Source organism: Lemur catta, chromosome 16, assembly GCF_020740605.2.
Source record: "Lemur catta isolate mLemCat1 chromosome 16, mLemCat1.pri, whole genome shotgun sequence".
Taxonomy (NCBI): Eukaryota; Metazoa; Chordata; class Mammalia; order Primates; family Lemuridae; genus Lemur; species Lemur catta.
In genome coordinates, this window is record NC_059143.1 from 12253481 (window position 1) to 12274428 (window position 20948).

The 20948-nt window shown below is 36.3% G+C and overlaps 1 protein-coding gene and 1 pseudogene across 2 annotated transcripts in view; one reads left to right on the forward strand and one right to left on the reverse strand.

Annotated features, from left to right (window-relative positions):
• Positions 1-20948, reverse strand: part of SMCHD1 (structural maintenance of chromosomes flexible hinge domain containing 1) — a 142773-nt gene that overhangs the window by 118298 nt on the left and 3527 nt on the right. For both annotated transcript variants that reach the window (XM_045527403.1, XM_045527402.1), the window contains exons 2-5: positions 13140-13215; positions 12323-12484; positions 7391-7473; positions 6616-6746 (exon numbers count right to left, since the gene is read on the reverse strand). In XM_045527403.1, the coding sequence (XP_045383359.1) occupies positions 6616-6746; positions 7391-7473; positions 12323-12484; positions 13140-13215 (452 nt within the window). The remainder of the gene's footprint in view (positions 1-6615; positions 6747-7390; positions 7474-12322; positions 12485-13139; positions 13216-20948) is intronic.
• On the forward strand, positions 15045-15447 carry LOC123621918 (annotated as a pseudogene).

A 20948-nucleotide genomic window follows, 5' to 3' on the forward strand; every position in this document is an offset into this window, starting at 1 on the left:
ATATTTTGATAGGTGTTTCAGTTATACAGATGTATGCATTTGTCAAAAATCAGCAAACAGAGTAAACCCTTCCAGAATGGTACCATAAGCGTAAGGACTTCTGCAAATCTACTCACTGATAAAAGCAATGTGGACACTCCAAAAAATTGTCAAAATCAGCTTTTTCAGAACTCTGAAAATTAACCAAAGGCTTATAACAACCCAAGGGATGGATACTTATTCCAGAAACATGGCTGTATCTCAGTAAGAACACTGAGGTCTGTGGTGTTGTAACTTGCCCTATTCCATTCCCCTCTGACTAGCTCCACAGTAACCTTGAACACCAACAGTCTCACAGCCACTGGAGTTTCCAAAAAGCCCCATCCCCAGAGAACTGTCATTAATGGACCTGTCCAGCAGTTCCCTAAGAACTCTCACTTGCAGGGGTTGTCTTTATTTGCGCAACTCAAAGCTTGCTCCCCATGGACAGTTTTTCCCCCTAGGGAGGTGTCAAAAACCATCAGTGGTGACCATTTATCATCACAGCTGCCTGAGGCGATGAAAACCACTGGGCAAAACAAGAATCTGGCCAAAAACTTACAAGCAAAATCTGTGGAATGAGGTCCATAGTGGTTTTGTCATTGTTGTTGGTTTTATTTTTTTCTTGAAACAGAGTCTTGCTGTGTCGCCCTGGCTAGAGTGCAGAGTACAGTGGCGTCATCACAGCTCACTGCAACCTCAAACTACTGGGCTCAAGCGATCCTCCTGCCTCAGCCTCCCAAGAAGCTGGCACTACAGGAGTGCTATGACACCTGGCTAATTTTTCTATTTTTAGTAAAGATGGGGTCTCATTCTTGCTCAGGTTGGTCTCGAACTCCTAAGTTCAAGCAATCCTCCCGCCTTGGTCTCCCGAAATGCTAGGATTACAGGCTCAAGCCACCATGCCCAGCCCCATAGTGCTTATTAAAAGCTTCAGCATACTCATAAGAATTGAGAAGGTCACACCCGTACACATGCTCATGAAAGAACTGAGAAGGCCCTAATCACTCACCTCTGGCCAACCTTAAGGTTCTGTGCAAGTAGCAAAAGCTAAGACTTAAGTTGTAAACTGTGACTGAACATTAAAAACATTCCCCACTATGCACAGAGACCATCAGCAAAAGCTGGGAGACATAGGGTTTCAAGGCATTTAAGAAAACGTTCGGCCGGGCGCGGTGGCTCACGCCTGTAATCCTAGCTCTGGGAGGCCGAGGCGGGTGGATCGCTCGAGGTCAGGAGTTCGAGACCAGCCTGAGCAAGAGTGAGACCCCGTCTCTACCAAAAATAGAAAGAAATTATCTGGCCAACTAAAAATATATATACAAAAAAAAAAAAATTAGCCGGGCATGGTGGCTCATGCCTGTAGTCCCAGCTACTCGGGAGGCTGAGGCAGTAGGATTGCTTAAGCCCAGGAGTCTGAGGTTGCTGTGAGCTAGGCTGATGCCACGGCACTCACTCTAGCCCGGGCAACAAAGTGAGACTCTGTCTCAAAAAAAAAAAAAAAAAAAAGAAAACGTTCACTCATTAGCTGACCACTAAGCTAACCAAGCAGAGGTTTCAATGGTAACATGAGATAACGGATAGAAAATTAGTTCACGGAAGCCACCACACAAACATACAACAACAAACAGAAGCAACAACAAGCCCTGGGGAGGAGAGTATCAGATTTCCAGAGTTGCTACATTGTATTACTTAATATATCCACTTATCAATAAAAAATTATAAGCCATGCAAAGAAATATTAAAGTATTGCCCACATATAGGAAAAAGAGTAGTTAGCAGAAACTGTCCCAGAAAAAGCCCAGCTATTTTAAATATAGTCAAAGAACTAATGGAAACCATGTTTAATGAACTAAAGGAAAGTATGAGAACAGTATTTCATCAAATTAAAAAAAAAATCAATAGAGACAAATTGTAAAATAGAACCAAACAGAAATTCTGGATCTGGAAAGAACAATAGCTGAAATGAAAAATTCACTTAAGAGATCCATGAGCAGATTTGAGCTGGCAGAAGAACCCATGAACTTGAAAGCAGACTGACTGAGATTTAGTCTAAGGAACAAAAAGAAAAATGAAGAAAAATTATCAGAGCCTCAGAGATCTGTATGACACATCAAGTATACCAATATATGGATAACAGGAGTTGGAGGAGGAGAAGAGAGAAAAAATATTTTGAGAAATAATGGCCAGAAACTTGCCAAATTTGATAAAAATATTATGCTACATATTCAAGAAGCTTAACGAATTCCCAGTAGGATGAACTCAAAAAGATCCACAACTAGACTCGTCAGTGTTAAACTGTCAAAAGCCAAAGACTGAGAGAGAATGTTGAAAGCAGGGAGAAGCAATTTGTTACACAGAAGGGATCCTCAATAAGATTATCAGCTGATCTCATCAGAAACAAAAAAGCCAGAAAGCAAGGCTAACATATTCCAAGTGTTGAAAAAGAGTGTCAACCAAGAGTTCTTTATCCAGCATAGTAGCCTTCAAAAATAACAGAAAGATTAAGAAATTCCCAGATAAACAAAAACTGACAGAATTTGTCACTAGCAGATCTGCTCTACAGGAACTACTAAAGAGTCTTCAGGGCTAAAATTAAAGAACATCCAAAAGTTACTCAAACACACATGAAGAAATAAAGAGAAAAGTAAGGTAGAGTCTACTACACAAATAATCTAAAAAGACAGTATAAATGTATTTTTTTGTTCGTAACTCTTTTCTCCTATCTGACTTTTAAAATAATGGAATAAAACTGTGGTGATGGGGTTATAATGTATAAAAATCTCATTTATATGAAAATAATAGTATACAGGAGTGGGAGGGAAAGAAGCTATACAGCAGCAGTTTTTGTACACTATAGACATTTAATTGGCATTAATTCAAACTGGATTGTTATAAATTAAGATGCTACTTGTAATCCCTAGAAAAACAACTAAAAATGTGCATTAGCAACTATTAGAAGTATATTAGTGATTGCCAGGAGTAAGGAGGAGGGGGAAATAGGGAGTAAGTATCAATGGGTACAAGGTTTCTTTTGAAATGGTAAATTTTTACCATTCTGGAATTAGTGGAGATGTTTGCATAACTTTGTGATCATATTCAAACTATGGAATTGTATACTTTAATACTGTGAATTCTGGCTAACCACAGTGGCTCACACCTGTAATCCTAGCACTTTGGGAGGCCAACGCAGGAGGATCACTTGAGGCCTAAAGCTCAAGACTAGCCTGAGCAAAAGTGAGACCCCCCCCATCTCTACAAAAAAATAGGAAATTTAGCCAGGTGTGGTGGCACATGCCTGTAGTCCCAGCTGCTTGAGAGGCTGAGGCAGGAGGATCACTTGAGCCCAGGAGTTTGAGGTTGCAGTGAGCTATAATGATACCACTGCACTGTAGCCCAGGCAACAGAGCAAGACCCTGCCTCCAAAAAAAACCCTGAATTTTATAGTAAATTATATCTGCATAGAAAAATAAATTCAATGATGATACACTTAAGACAGATATGAGCATTTAACTGTACAATATGTACATTTTATCTCAAAATAATAAAAATATTCAACTCATCATTGCTTTCAGTATTAGAAAAAAGTATACTGATTTCTATAATTTATTTTAAACTGAATCAAAAAATAAGATGAACTGATGGCTGATGGGATAGATGAATATGCAGTAAAGCAACTATCAATGGCAGAACCAGGGGGTGTGGGTATATGGACATTTGCTGTAGAATTCCACTCTTCTGTATGCTTAAAATGTTCATAATGAAATACTAAGGAAAAGAATAGTGCTAAGGAAACACTCAGATCCAGGTTGTAGATCATTTTATAAGAAGACTAGCCTGAACTCTACCAAAAAATAACAATATTATGAAAAACATAAAAGGTGGGGGAACTATCATAAAGAAGACTGGATAGACATGACAACAAAAAACCTAATATGGAGATTATAGTAGACATTATTTTACCAATGATAAATTTCTTGGGTGTGATAATGGTTTTATGGTTATTTGTGAGAATGCCCTTATCCTCAGGAGGTACATGCTACAGTGTTTAGGAGTGAAACGTCATGAACTGACTGCAACGTACTTTTAAATGATTCAGGAAAATAGTGTGTGTGTATGTGTATGTATGTAGATAGATAATAAATGTGAAAAAATGTTAACAACTAATAATTCTAGGTGAAGGATATATGAGTGTCAGTATTGTTCTTTCAATTTATCTGCTGGCTTGAAATTTTTCAAAATGAAATGGGCGGGGGAAGAAGGTAGTACCCAGGTGAATGAAAGTTACCTCATCTCTTTCTACTCTCTCTCCCCTTCGTATTCTGTACTCCAACCACACTGGTCCCCTTTCTGTCCCTCAAACAAAACAGGACTGTCAATTTCAGAAGCCTTTGCCTTTGCTGATGTTTCTTCTACTTGAAATACTCCTCCCCTAGATCTTAATTTGGCTGTGTTCTTCAAATCATTCCAGCCTCAACTCAAAAATAACCCCAAAGAGGCTCTCTTTTCCAACCACCTTACCTAAAGGAGATGCCCACCAGCCCTATCATATTACTCTACATTTTATTCACAGTTAATAATCAATAACTGAAATGCTCATAAATGTAATTTTGTATTTGCTTGTTTCTCTCTCCAATACAACATAAGCTGTTGGCCAAAATTCTCAGTTGTTTTGTACTTTTAGCCTGTTCTTCCTCTTCCTCTACTGTCTGTCTCCTAATATCCACTCCTATATCCAGTAAAAACTGAAATGGAAGGAGTAAAGCAACTGATAATTTCTTCAATATAAGCAGAAGCTAGAAGACTGAAGGGCTGTATCTGATGTTGACAGAAACTGGAGTGATCCAAGAGACTGATACTGAACTCAAAGACAGTATGAGTACCTAACAGCCATAACAACAACTAACTGTTTACTAACACAATACCTATAAAGCTGGGATCAAAACCAGCAACAGGGGCCAGGTATGGTGGCTCATGCCTATACTATCATCACTTTAGGAGGCCAAGGCAGGAGGATGACTTGAGGCCAGGAGTTCAAGACCAACTGGCACAACATAGCATGATCCTGTCTTTACAAAAAATTTAAGTAATAGTAATAAAAAAAAAAAACAGTAACAAGAAGATTTTTACCAGAAATTAAAATTTCCCCAAATTTGGGTTAAGTTTAAAAGTTTGTGTTGTGCTAGGATCTAGAGAAAAATCAGAGTCAATGTCCCATGAATCCAGTTAAGATTTAATTTCTTTCTATTGTTCTAGTTGATTTAACTGATATTTCTCTGACCTTTTTGCCTGATTCGCCATCTATTTTACCTTCCCTTCTACCTAATACTTCCATTGTAGGCTAAATCCTATCTTTAGACTATAAAAGACTGGTCTTTGCCTTCTTCTCTCAAGCTGTTTTATAAATCCTTTAAGTTCCACATACTTATGAAAACAGTGAATTAGAATGGTTACAGAAAAGTTTAAGGTCAGAAATAAGAAGTAATAGCTAAAATGATAGTTTATATTTATCGACTGCTTACCATATGGAAAGTTCTGCCCTAAAGATTTTCCGTGTATTAACTCACTTAGTCTTCACAAAACCTTATGGGATATTATCCCCATTTTATGAATACATAAACTGAGGCACAGAGAAGTAAAGCACCTTGACCAATGTCACACAACTAGGAAGTGGCAAGGCTAGAATTCAAACCAGGTCAAATGATACCGGAGTCTTTGTTCTTAATTATGTTGCCTCTTACAGTAGTACTGTTAAATCTTTACAAATTTGATGAAAATTCTGAGACTGCTGAATTTCAGAAGCAAGAAGGCAAATGTGCTAACTGCATTAATTTTAACACATTATTGAGAGTGATCCTTAAACGTGGGTGACTTTTCTCAAAAAAGCACAGCAAAGAGCAAAGCAGGTTATGAACAAACACTAACTACTTAAAAGAATGCCAGATTCTTCCCAAGTATGTTATCTGAAGTACACAACACAGCTTAAAATACCAAAAGACTCATGAATCAAAGCTCTTTTTACTAGAGTTCTACTATTCCAAGAATCCAAATCTTTTTATCTCTCGCAGCTGTTAGTGTATTTTGTTTTCCCTATGACATTCATATTCAGGATATTTTCTATAGCTTATTCTGATACAAAACTTAAGACTGGATTCTACTCCCTAATAGCTGTGAATCTTCTGCAAAACAGAGCTCTGAAAGTAGAGCAATAACAGTAAGTTCCACAGAACCACATGTAGTTTTAGACATTTTGCAAGTGGTATAAAATGACTTCTAAAGTCTGTTTCAAAATCATTCTACTGTTCTAGAGGCTACATAGAGTTAGTAAGAAAAAGGGAAAAGCTCCAAGGTACTCAACTTATCACCATAACTCCTATATACCTCAAGAAATGCAAAAAGAGCTATTCAATGGAAAGGCACCACATTTTGTAGTTCTATTTCCGAGTATTGATCAAAAAGATTCTATAATATCAAAACCTAAATAAATATGCTGATAACATCAAAACTTCCAATGTATCATGTGTATCTAAAGGCATATTAGAATTTTTATCCTTATTAAAATACATAGCTACCCATAAAAAAGTAAGGTTTTCTAACCTTTCAAAGTCACCTTGCCGTGTAAATTTTGACAACCTATACACGGCCCAGTTGTTAAGCTGCTTAGAAGTCATTCCTCTTCCATTATCTATCACTGCAACAGCAGGTTTTCCTTGTGTTTCATCAAAAAGCTATGAAACAAAATAAGTTCAAAAAGACAGAAAAAGTCAAATCAATATTTTAAAACATGAAAAGTTAAATATGAAAAAAAGTGATTCAGTGAGCTCACTCATACACTGCTGGTGGAAGTGTAAATTAATACAACTTTCTGAAAGGCACTTCAGCTATATGTATCATAAGCCTCAGAATTCTTCATGTCCTTCAGCCTAGAAATGCCATTTCTCAGAATGTAACTTAAGGAAATAATCAGAGATGTGCACAAAGACATATAAGAATATTCATCATCCCAGCATTGCTTTCAGTGGCAAAAATATAAAAATATGTAAATGTTTAACAGAACACTGACTACATAATTTATATTACAGTCAATAAACCACTCCATAGCAGTAGACTATTCTGTTACAGAATATTCATGATATGGCAAATGTTAACTATTAAGGGAAAATAGAAGATTATAAAAAATAAAATGTACACATACATGTGTACATATATGCATAGAAAAAAGATACATGAGAAAATTTTACCAATGGATGCAGAGATACCTGATAATTATTTTTGTGTTTAGGTTATCCTGATTTTCTCATTTTTCTCCAATGAACTTACACTACTCTTCTAAAAGTAAAAGTTAAACTGCTTTATAGTATTATTTTCTTACCAATTTGATCTGTATTCTTCTAATACCAATGTTACGAGAAGTGGCAGACAATGAATTATCAATTAATTCCGCAAGTGCAAATGCTGGAAAAGATTAAGAAAACATTATTGCTTAACTTTTCCCTACCAAATACTTCATATGAAAGATCAAAATGGAAGAAATTCTCAAGTATCTTAAAACCATCACTTTTATTTTCCAAGGAGCCAGAATTAAAGTATTATCCTAATCCTAACAATATAATACATAATAAAGGCATCAACACAAATCACCACTTGCATAAAAAAGCAGTCATCAACCAGTACTTGTATGGCACTAGTGATATGGCATGACTTAGCCAACCATGACTCCTAGCTTCAAGGAGTTTATAATCTAAAGACAGAGGTAAGAAACAAACAGAAGACCATGACCATAAAATCAAATAATAGTTTGTGGTATGTAATTACATTATGCACAAGTCCAAAGTAAGCACATTTAGAGATATGAGGGCAAATATAAAGCAACAATAAGTGTCTCTTAAAAGCTAATTTGGATACACAATTCTCATGACTAACAGAAACTTGTCAAATGGCAGAACACATCTGCTTAACTGACATAAAATTGCTATTGATTCCCTACCACACCACCAACTTGACATTCAATTTATCACTGGCAGAGCTCTCTTTTCTTCAAGGTCACTACTCAAACTATTTCCTGCTTTTATTCCATTAATTAAAAAGAAAGGGAACATACAAAATTTATGTCTCTTAATTCCACAGAAGCTTAACCCGACTAAAGCTGTAATTAATCCACAGAATAGCACTCCAGCAAGCACTTCCATTCATTCTACACGCTCAAGAGATGGCTATATTGAACTAATTACAAAGAAGTTACCACAAATCAGACATGTATAAGGATCTGGCTAAGGGCAATAACTCTACAAAATGAAGAAGGGCACTAGACACAGTGGCTCTTGCCTATAATCCTGGCAACTCTGGGGGCTTAGGCAGAAAAACTGTTTGAGACCAGGAGTTTGACACCAGCCTGGGCAACACAGCAACACTCCATCTCTAAAAAAATTTAAAAAGTTAGCCAGACATAGTGGCGTGCCTGTAATCCCAGCTACTGAGGAGGATCACCGGAGCCTAGGAGTTCAAGACTGCCACTGCACTTCAGCCTGGGCAATTGAGTGAGACTCTGTCTCTTCAAAAAAAAAAAAAAAAAAAAATGAAAATGAAGAAGGAACATTGCAGGAAATGGGAGGAAAAGAGACTTATTAAGAGAAATTTAGAAGGAAGAAATGAATAAAACCTAGTATCTGATTAGATAAAAAAGAAGAGGAAAAAGAAATCCAAAATGCGTTTGAGTTTCTGCCTCTAGAAGACTGGATAAATGGTCATATTTCCGATGAAGGGAAAATTTAGAGGGGAGGAAAGAAAAATTCAGTTTTAGATATAATGCCCTACCACAACACCAAGTTCAATGAGTAGAGGTATTTCACAGGGAGCTGAAGCAGATACTAAGCATAACTAAGAGACTGAAGACAGCCAGAGATAACGATTTTTGCTTCATTGACATAGGTACAATAGTTAAGGCTACGATCAGCTTACTAAGAGAAAAGTGTAAAAAGAAAAAAGATCACAGCATGACTTGAAGAAACATCCACCACACAGTCAAGAAGAATCAGAAGCTGGGAAACAGAAGTAAGAAAAGATGCAGGAACATATCGTAAACTCACAGAAATCAAACAAGAATTTAAGCATTGAGGTTCTCTGCTTATGCACATAATGATGGTAGAAATAAAGACTGAGGCCGGCCTGTAATTCTAGCACTCTGGGAGGCCGAGGCGGGTGGATCGCTCAAGGTCAGGAGTTCAAGACCAGCCTGAGCAAGAGCGAGACCCCCGTCTCTACTAAAAAAAAAAAAAAAAAATAGAAAGAAATTATTTGGCCAACTAAAATATATATAGCAAAAATTAGCTGGGCATGGTGGCACATGCCTGTAGTCCCAGCTACCCGCGAGGCTGAGGCAGTAGGATTGCTGAAGCCCAGGAGTTTGAGGTTGCTGTGAGCTAGGCTGACGCCACGGCACTCACTCTAGCCCAGGCAACAAAGTGAGAAATAAAAACTGATACAACTAATCTGGAAGGTAATTAAACAAACTATATTGAAAGTATTTAAAATGAATATATGTGTTGACTTTATAATTATACATTTAGAAATTTATCCCCAGGGAAAGAATTAAAGATTCATTCAACATTCAAATACTTATGTACTTACTATTCGCCAGGCATTGTTCTAAGAACTGAACAAAATGGACAAAGGTCCTGTTCTTACAGATTTAGCATTCTATTAGAGGAAGACGGTAAATAAAATATAGTCATAATAAATAAGTAAATTCTATAGTATGTTAGAAGGGGTATGTACTATGCAGAAAAGAAAACGGAACTGAGAAAAGGGATCAAATAACAGTAAAGACATAGAGGGAACACCATGGCACTTAAATAGCGTGATCAGGGAAGTCTTACTGAGAAGGCAACAGACAAGTAAGACTTGAATTAGGTGAGAGAATGAGTCCAGGGCTATCTAGAAGAGCATTACAGACAGGGGGCCCTAAGCTGAGAATATGGCTGGCACTGGAGGGGAGTGAACAAGCAAGAAGAGTAGCAGAAACAAAGTCAGGGAGGTACAATGCAGAGCTGCTAAGGCCTGTCAGTAACTAAGGACTACGGCTTTTACTGTTAGTGAAATGGTGAGTTATGAGTGTTTTCAGCAGAAGAATGATACAATCCGACTTTTCAAACCTTATATGGACAGGGATAAAAAGAAAGATACCAGTTAGGAAGACACTATATATTCTAGGTGGTATGATGGTGCCTCAAACTAGGTGGTAGCAATAAAAGTGGTGAGAAACAATCATTTTTAGATAAATATTGAAGATAGGACCAATGGGATTTTCTGACATATTGAATGGGAGGCATGAGACAAAGAAAAATTGATATAATTTTTGACCTGAGCAACTGAGCAACTGTAAAGACAGGGAAATGATCAATTCAGATGGGGAAAACTATGTGTAGTATAGAATTTAGTGAACAGATTAGGGTTCCCATTTTAGATGTCCTAACAAGATGCCACATAGGCAGCTGGAAGCTCCAAACTGGAATTCAAGAGGTAAGTGTGGTACTACTTTCAATATTTAACTAAAAATGACCATTTCTTGCCACCTCCATTTGAGAGTCACTTCTAAAAAGACAGTAGTTAGAGCCATGAGCTTGGACTTGATCACCAAGTGAGGAAGTAAGACAAAAGGTAAAGGACCAAGGACTAAGCCCTGAGGCACTTCAACATTAAGAAGGTGGGGAGAGAAAAGACGAGAATGAAGCAGTGAGATAAGAATGAATGCCAAGTAAAAAAAGTACATCAGAGAGGAAGATGTGATAAAACTATGTCAAATAATGCCTCAAGTAAAATGAAAACTAAAAATTAATCACCAGATTTAGTCATTGGTGACCCTAAAAGAGTAGGCACAGTAGAGTGGTAGGGGCTACCGCCTGGTCAGCGTAATCAGGAGAGAATGGGAGGAAGAGAAGTACTGCTGATAGTGAATACAGTCAACTCTTTCGATGAGTTTTACTATAAACAGGAGCAAAGAACTGGACAGTAGCTAGTGGAGGAAGATTACGGTGTTTTTATAATGGGAGACATAAGAGCTTTTTGTACAAAAAAACAATGTGGAGGTACTAAATGTACTGGTTATAAATTCGAGCTCTGAAGTCATTCTGCTAGGGTTCAAACTCTGGCTCTACCATTCATTAGCAGAGTGGCCTTGGGCAAGTTCCCTAAAATCCCTTAGCCCCAACATCTTCTGCAAAATAGGATCATCACCTATGTCATTTCTTAACATAAGCAACCACACATGATTAAGGATTAAATGAGGTAATGCTCATAATGTACTTGGCACAGCGCCTGGCACTGCAGCTCATAGTAATAACGGCAGTAGTAACGTAAGGATGCACATAAAGATTTACTCACAAGAACATTAGGGGTCATTTGTAACAATGAAAAAACTAAAAACAACCTAAATGTCTCCTTATACAAGAATACTGTTCAAATAAATTATGTTATCTAAATATCATCAAAAACATATATATTTACATATATATTAAATATGTTCACTTTATTTTTAAACAAAAAAGCAGGTTAAAGAAGCATGCACCATATAAAATGATTTTAAAAAATCAGATAATATAAAAAGGTCTGAAATAATAGACACAAAGCATCGGTGGTGGTTATGTCTGGGTGATAGAGATTTTCTTTATGTTTATTTCTATGTTTTCTAATTTCCTGCAAATAATAATGCATATATAATGAGAAAAATAATATTAATAACAAAGTTTACAAAGAACATCTAAGTAGTATTAAACACTTTGGGAGGGTCCAGAGAGAAAGTATTCAGTAAATCAACTGATTTGTAAAGATCACTAGCAAACAGTCTAGAGGTGAGACAGAAACTAGCAAGTAATAAAGGTAGAAGGAAATGATAAAGACATGAGAAGAACACAAACTACTTACTTATACAATTTAGCCACATAAACTTGTAAGATAAAAGAAATATTTTCTTAATCGGGAAAGGTATGTAGGAGGCCAGGAAGAATAAATGAAGAGAGGAGAGTATGCAAGAGATGGAAGGATGTACAGGTACAAGACCCCTTCTAAGCTGAAAAGAAATAAGTTCTACTAGTAAGTTAGCTTTAATAAAGAGCATCTTTAAAGATGACTTAGGTAGAAAAAGAAATATATTATGACAATGCAGTTGTGTAAGGAAGCTCAAAATGAATGATCAGTCTTCTAATAAAGTAGATTGAGAAGATTTATAAAAAGTGAAGGAACATGACACAAGCCCTGGGGATAAAGGAGAATAATAGTTTATCAAAGTTAGTATAAATGGAATACTTACGTAATGGATTCTGTCCTTCACTTGCATAATATTCATACATGCCACTTTTAACCAGTGTGTCATAGTGAGGTAAGAAGTCAATTCGTTCTTTTGTAGCTGTTAGAAGTAACTGATTGACTGACTGCAGCAGGTATAGGGTGACTCCATCTTTAACAGTTTCATCTGTAATTAAGAGTTTAAGTGCTAGGTTAGGACCAGAAACTCAATGAACTGATAAATTTTGAATATACAAATTGTACCTATGAAATATCTTTCACAATGGTACTGGCAAACTCCCAAACAACACATCTACCTATAAATCCAGTTTTTATTAATGGTATCAATGAAACAAGCACAAACTCTCACTCATTTGAAACACTCAATTCTTAGTAAGTTAAACTATCACAGGAAATCAGATGAGGATCTGCACTAGAGCGGTATCAACATGAATGGAGAAGAATGGTTAAATTCAAAAGGAATCAGACATGGAAAACTGACAGGTCTTGGAAACTAATTCGATAAAAAAAGATAACAAGAATTCAAGCTGGTTATGAAAAGTAGCTTCTTAAGGGCCCAAACAGAAGATCTATGCTAGGTGTGAGAGTCTCATTTTCTATAGCCACAGCTGATTATCAACTATTTTCCTATAAAAACGCTTGAAAAATATGACCTCTGAGCAAACTATGCACATATAGCCAGTTTACTCCCTCATCCCAACAGATTAACCAAATCATCAATAGATTAAGGTGCTTATCTATGTAATGAAATAGTTATTGCCTGATCATGTACTAAAACATATTAAATATAAAGCATGAACTTAGTGACACTGTTTACTTACCAAAATTATCAGAGGTAATTTCTTTCCTACTTGTTGTTGTAATAACAAATTTTTCTTCAGGTGAAATGCCGAGTGTCTAGAGAAATAAAATCAGTTATTACTCAAAGGAAATAAACGCATTATTCAAGTTTATAAAAATATGAAAATATTGATAGTATATTACAGTCTTTTAACAATTACTACACTTACTTGTCTAGGAAATATAAGACTTGGTTTTTTTCAGGGAGTTGTTTTATTTTTAAGAATAGGGTCTTGCTCTGTCACCAGGGTAGAGCTCAATGTAACCTCAAACTCCTGGCTCAAGTGATCCTCCTGCCTCAGCCTCTGGAGTAGCTGGGACTACAAGTGTGCACCACCACATCTGGCTAATTCTTTTATTTTTTGTAGAGATAGTGCTATGTTGCCAAGGCTGTTTTTGAACTCCTAATACCACAGTGCTAGGATTACAGGCATGAGCTACCATGCCTAGCCTCGGTATTTTTAAATTTTGTCTTTGCATAATTAATATAACATAAATCTATATAAATTACCTATTTAACAAGGTTTTTTTTCTGCTACTATATGCCACCTAGGAACACTAGCAATTCAAGAGTTTTAACATCAGCAGGACCTACCCAGGAAAAAGATACATTATTTCATGGCAATATATAAGTTATCAATTTATCTGGAGCTAAACATTAACATAACACCTATGTTAATATGGATTAGCTATTTAAATATGTAAAAACAAAACAGAAGAAAACAGGTTGATATTTTGTAGCACTGAGGTAAGGACAACCATGCTATGCAGAATATCTATATTAAAGAATCTTTATATTCATTTTAACCCTAACCAAAAGCAAACTTTAAAAAATTAAAGCAAATTATAAATTACGGGGAGAAATTGCAACAAGAAACAAAGGGTTAGCATCCATAACAGACAAAAAGCCTTCATAAATCAAGAAGGCAAAGATCAACAGAGATAAAGGAAAAAGACATGAACAATCAAAAGGAGAAAATACAAATGACCGATTAAGACATGAATTATAAAACCTCACAACTAACCAAAAAATGAAAATTAGAAAAGGGGTTAATATTTTCACTTACATTAAAATTAAGACTCATGCTCTTTCTAAAATGAAACAATAATGATGTACAAACAGTTAAGAAAAAAGGCTTTTCCTTCAGGTAGTGATGGACTAGTTAATCTAGACAAACCTTTTCATGGAGGACTAAAAATTCTAGACTAATAACACTCAAATTTTCAATAATGATACTAATAAAAAACACTTATTGCTCACTACTGAAATTAACTAGGGCATCAACTCCTTACTCTGAATATCAACAAATTAAAGGGAAAGAACAAATCATTTATACTGCTTTTCTTATACCAACTGTATTTCAAGGTAACAAAATAGCTCTAACTGATGAGGCAAAGTTGTTCTTTAAAAGAATTCCAGCTAATAAATACAGGGGGAATGGCAATCAGAACATCATCATCAATGTGAATCATCACATCAAAACTTTTTTATGGAGGCATCCAGCTGAAACCACCTGAATCCCGCAAATTCACTGTTAGCACTGCTATGAGTGGGTGAAAAACATCCACACATTATGTGCCTCCCATTGTGATGTGATATGCACAGCACCACCTGCAAAATACTCTTTGCCTCCCAACTCCAAAGAGTTGGCTTAAATCAAGCCTTTAGAGCTAATTTCTAATTTACAAGACACATATGGAGATAAAATAAATTAAATGACACCATAAAACAACATAGACAATTCTAGAACATGTAATATTAAAGAAAAACCTAGTGGATTTCTTAATAGGTCAATTCCAGGAAAACTAGAGACTGAGGGAGGAGGGATTTGTTTAAATGCTTTAAATCTGAAAAAGAATTAAGAAACAAAAAAATAAAGTTCAACATGAGGACCCTTTTTTGGCCTTTCTGCCTCAGTGGTGAAGGGGGGGCAAAAAAAAAAAAGAAGCAAGTTCTGAAGTTCATTCTTGATTGCACCTACGCTGTAGAAGATAGAATCACGGATGCTGCTAATTTTGAGCAGTTTTTGCAAAAGAGAATCAAAGTGAACAGAAAAGCTAGGAATCTCAGGAGAGGGGTTTTAACCATCAAGAAGAGCAAGAGCAAGATCACCGTCACTTCTGAGGTGCCTTTTTCGAAAAGGTATTTGAAATATCTCACCAAAAAATATTTGAAGAGGAATAATCTACATGATTGGTTGCGTGTAGTTACTAACAGCAAAGAGAGTTACAAATTACTGTACTTACTTCCAAATTAACCAGTACGAAGAAGAGGAAGATGAGGAGTAAAATTATCTGGAATATTCTGTATGAGTTCTTGAATAAAACTTGTGAATAAAAAAAAAGGCATTTTTATACAATCAGAGGACTCTGAATATGGATTGACAGATAATATTAAAAATGCTTAATTTTGATGGTGTGATAATAGATATTCATGCTGAAATACATTAAAGGCGAAATGAACTAAAACCTAGGATACACTTTAAAATATATTACAAAAGACAAAAATGATGCTACTGTGGTAAACTCTTGATAACTGTTAAATCTGGGTAATGAGTATATGGGGTTTCATTACATGATTCTCTTTGTATACATTTGAAGTTTTCATAAGAAAATTTCTAGTTTCAGCCGAATGCAGTGGCTCACTCCTGTAATCCTAGCACTTTGGGAGGCCAAGGCAGGACGACTGCTTGAGCTCAGGAGTTCAAGACTAGCCTGAGCAAGAGTGAAACCCTATCTCTACTAAAAATAGAAAAATTAGCCAGGTGTGGTGGTGCACACCTGTAGTCCCAACTACTCAGGAGGCTGTCGCAGGAGGATCACTTGAGCCCAGCAGTTTGAGGTTGCAGTGAGCTATGGTGACGCCACTGCACTCTAGCCTGGTGACAGAGTAAGACTCTGTCTAAAAAAAAAAAAAAAAATTCTAGTTTAAAATATCCTGTAACAGACAGGTGGAAGAGAATAGAGGGCTCTGAAATGGGCCCACGCATATATGCATGGAGAGCATATATGGTAAACAGGGGTGACTTTACAAATTAGTGGGAAAGAATAAACTGTTCAATAATGATATTGAGACAAGTTCATCACATGCAAATAGATAAAACCCCATCTCAACATACATAAAAATAAATTCTAGGAGACTTAAAGCAGCTGCACATTAATCCAAAACTACAGAAGAAAACACAGAGGCAAGGTAGCTCACACCTTTAATCCAGTGCTTTGGGAGCCAAGGAGGGAGGACTGCTTGAGCCCAGGAGTTTGAGATCAGCCTCAGCAACACAGGGAGACCCCATCTCTACAAAAAATTTAAAAATCATCTGGGTCTGGTGGTACAATGCATGCCTGTAGTCCTAGTATTCGAGAGGCTGAGGTGGGAGGATGGCTTGAGCCCAGAAGTTTGTGGCTGCAGTGAGCTATGATGATGCCACTGCACTCTAGCCTGGACAACAGAACAAGACCCTGCCTCAACAACAACAACAATATAGAGAAATAATTTTGAGAAGCAGAAAAGGATTTCTGAAAAGATACAAATGGTCATAAACGAAAAGACGAGAAAACATGAAAAAGACGCTCAACCTCACTAGTTATCACAGAAATTAACTTATTGTCATTCCCATGAGGTACACAAAAATTTTTAATTCCGATCCTATCAAGCACAGGCCACCATATAGGGAAATAGGACCTTACACATTGCTGGACTGAAAATAGTACTGGAAATTAGTACAGCCATATTAGAAAGCAATCTGGCATACTTCAGCAAACTTAAAGATACTCATATCATGTTCAATTCCACCCTAGAGAAAGGAAGTCACAGACATAAACTGGGAATAAGATTCTATTTCTTGAACAGAGACAGAAATTGACCTTACAGATTTTTTTTTTTTTTTTTTTTTTTTGGAGACAGAGTCTCACTCTGCTGTCCAGGGTAGAGTGCCTTGATGTCAGCCTAGCTCACAGCAACCTCAAACTCCTGGGCTCAAGCAATCCTACTGCCGCAGCCTCCCGAGTAGCTGGGACTACAGTCATGTGGCACCATGCCCGGCTAATTTTTTCTGTATATATTTTTAGATGTCCAGCTAATTTCTTTCTATATTTTTTTAGTAGAGACAGGGTCTCGCTCTTGCTCAGGCTGGTCTCAAACTCCTGACCTCGAGTGATCCACCTGCCTCAGCCTCCCAGAGTGCTAGGATTACAGGCGTGAGCCACCATGCCCGGCCGATCTTACAGATTTTTATTACGTTTTTGAGTGATCACAAAAGCCATTTGTTTTTTAGTTCATTACTACTTTATTTCTATAATACCCCAACTATTAAATCATATGCTTATGCATCCTATAGAACAAAATGAGCTTTTATAACTATGTGCAAATGATTTTTTTAAGATCTATATACCTCTAAAAAATATTTATATCTAATTGTTCCATATAACCTCCCCATAAATCTATTATTTTTATTTCATTTGGAAGTTTTTTTAGTACTCTTCTAAATAATTACGTAAGATAGTTCCTCTCTCCTTCCTGTCAATTTATCTTTAAGGCACCTTAGTCCCTTCTTCAAACATTTGCAACTGTGTTTTGTTATTCCTAATATTCTGGTTTTACCCAGCATTGCCTATATTTTCCTGCACTAGAGCACAGTTCACTTTCTTTTCATTTTTAACCTATATTAAAAATCCGTAGATTTAAATCCATAAATCTACTATTACTCATTAAGACACATAAGCTATCTTTTTGTTTTGCTTGCTTCATCTATAATTCTATAAAAATTGTTTCTTGAATTCATAATCCTTCTAAGTATTTTATAGCTCTGATATTTGAGAACTATATATATTTTTACATTACTATTCATTATGTTTTATTCAAGACTTCATACCCTTTTCTAAAAGAAAGAGAAGGTCTTTTTTGGTCTAAAAATCTTAGACACAAACTAGTCTTTCAACCTGGCCTTTAATACAGAGATACCTCCTCTGCATTTCTATACATGAAAACAGGATGACATTCTATTTGGGCAAGAGTCTTGATTAGGCTTTTTCATAATAACTTCAATCCCACCCTTTTCGGGTTTAATTTTTAAAGCATATGGATCTGCTTTTCATAAGCAATACAAAACACCCACCCTCCACGTCCTTATATTAGCTTCAAACTACCTGCTGCCCAACTTTTCTTATAAGCCAATTTTAAGAAATATTTATGAAGTGCTAACCTGCATTCCATAAAATCCTCTTAAATACATTAAATTCTGTCCATGACTTAAGTCAGTCAAAAACTAAACACCTTAGTGCATTGCTCTGAAACTCAGCAAACTAGCCTTTAATGATCGCATTTTGGCATTGTATCTGATGGCTGTGTCCCTGAATCACCCACAGACCAGGAACACTCAACATTGGACGTAAGAAATTTCTACAAAAAATTGGGTGGTTACTGGTTAAAGCAGCTTGCATTACACTCTAACATATACCCTACCTTGTATTACGACAGAATGTTCCTATATGTAAGGACACTGTCAAAGTTATCCCTTAGGATTTATGAGGAAACCAGGAAGAAATTTTTCTCAAATCAAAGTTCTGCTTCCCTAGCAGTTGGAATGTTATTTTATAGACATTGTGGATTTTGTAACAATTGGCTCAGCATTAGTGTAATGTATTACCAAATGAACTCTCCCATTTATCACCTTTCCTCTGGTAACTTACTATTCTATATCTATTTTTCTTTACTTTTTTCCCTTCTCATCTTTTGTTATTTTTAATAAGCTACCATAAATACACTTTTTAAGAAAGTAAGAAACTGGTTCATATAACTAAACAGCTATAAATCAACTACAGCTATAAACCAACTCCTGTCTTCAAAGAGTATACAGTATTAAAAATATATAGAGAGTAAAAAAAAAACCCAATTAAAAAATGGGCAAAGGACCTGAATAGAAATTTCTCAAAAGATGACATACAAACGGCCAACAGGTATATAAAAAATGCTCAACATCACTAATTATCAGAATAATGCAAATGAAAACCCCAATGAGACATCATCTTACATCTGTTAGAATGGCTATTATCAAAAAGACAAAAAATAACAAGTGTTGGTGAGGATGTGGAGAAAAGAAAACCCTTGTGCACTGTTGGTAGGAATGTAAATTAGTACTGCCATTACGGAAAACAGTATGGAAGTTCCTCAAAAAACTAAAAATAGAAAACCACATGATCCAGCAATCTCACTACTGGGTATACCAGGTCTGTGTGGAAAGTGCCCAGCCACGTAATATGAAAAATAGAGACATTTATTGAAGAAGATACCAGACACAAGAAACATTGTACATAGGACAATGACACCTCAGTTCCCTTCAAAGTAGGCACCTTAGGACCTCACATAGTTCTCCCAGAGTCTCTTAACCTAACCCGTACATGTTTCAACATTCTCAGGTATTCTGCTTGTTGCAGGCCTTCCAGAACATGGATTATTTTTAACAGATTCCCGACCATCTTGTTATATTAACAATGGCTGGCTACTTTCCGGAGGTACATCCAAAGGAAATGAAATCAGAGATATGTGCACTCCTATGTTCACTGCAACATTATTCACAACAGCCAACATATGGAATCAACCTAAGTGTACATTAACAACAATGAATGGACAGGCCGGGCGCAGTGGCTCACGCCTGTAATCCTAACACTCTGGGAGGCCGAGGCAGGTGGATCACTCGAGGTCAGGAGTTTGAGACCAGCCTGAGCAAGAGCGACACCCTGTCTCTACTAAAAATAGAAAGAAATTAGTGGGCCAACTAAAAAATATACAGAAAAAATTAGCCAGGCATGGTAGTGCATGCCTGTAGTCCCAGCTACTCAGGAGGCTGAGGCAGGAGGATCGCTTGTGCCCAGGAGTTTGAGGTTGCTGTGAGCGAGGCTGACGCCACGGCACTCTAGCCCGTTTGCCCGGGCAACAGAGTGAGACTCTGTCTCAAAACAAAACAAAACCAAAAAAAAAAAACAATGAATGGACAAAGAAAATGTGGTATGCTACGAAATACTATTTAGTTATAATAAAAAATAAAATTCTGTCCTTTGCAGCATCATGGATGAGCTTGGAAGACACTATGTTAAAAGTGAAATATGGCAGGCACAGAAAGATAAATACCACACGGTCTCACATGTGGAGTGAATGTAAAAAAGTTGAACTCATAGAAACACTAAAATGGTGGTTGCAGGGAGGAGGGAAATGTTGGTCAGAGGACACTAAATTTCAGTTAGGAGGAATAAGTTCAAGAGATCTATTGTACATCATGGTAACTATAATAACAATATAACATATTTGAAAATTGTTGAGAGATTCTAAATGTTCTCACTACAAAAAATACATTGAGTTAATGCATATGTTAAATAGCTTGATTTAGCCATTCTACTATAAATACATATATTAAAACATCATGTTGTACACCATAAATATATACAATTTTTTACTTGTAAATTAAAATTTAAAAATTCTTAACATTTTAAAATGAAAATCAATTGGCCCTTTATGTCCAGGTCTGTTTCTGGCCTCTTTATTCTGCAGCATTTACCTATATATCTATATATACATCAATTTGTACTGCCTTGACTACTATAGCTTTATAATAAGTCTTGAAATCAGATAGTTCCTCTCTGACGTAGTTCTTTTTCAAAGTTTTTTTGTTTTGTTTTGTGGCTATTCAAGGTGCTCTGTATTTTAACATAAACTCTATTTATTTATTATTTATTTACTTTTTTTTTTTTGAGACAGAGTCTTACTCTGTTGCCCGGGCTAGAGTGCCGTGGCGTCC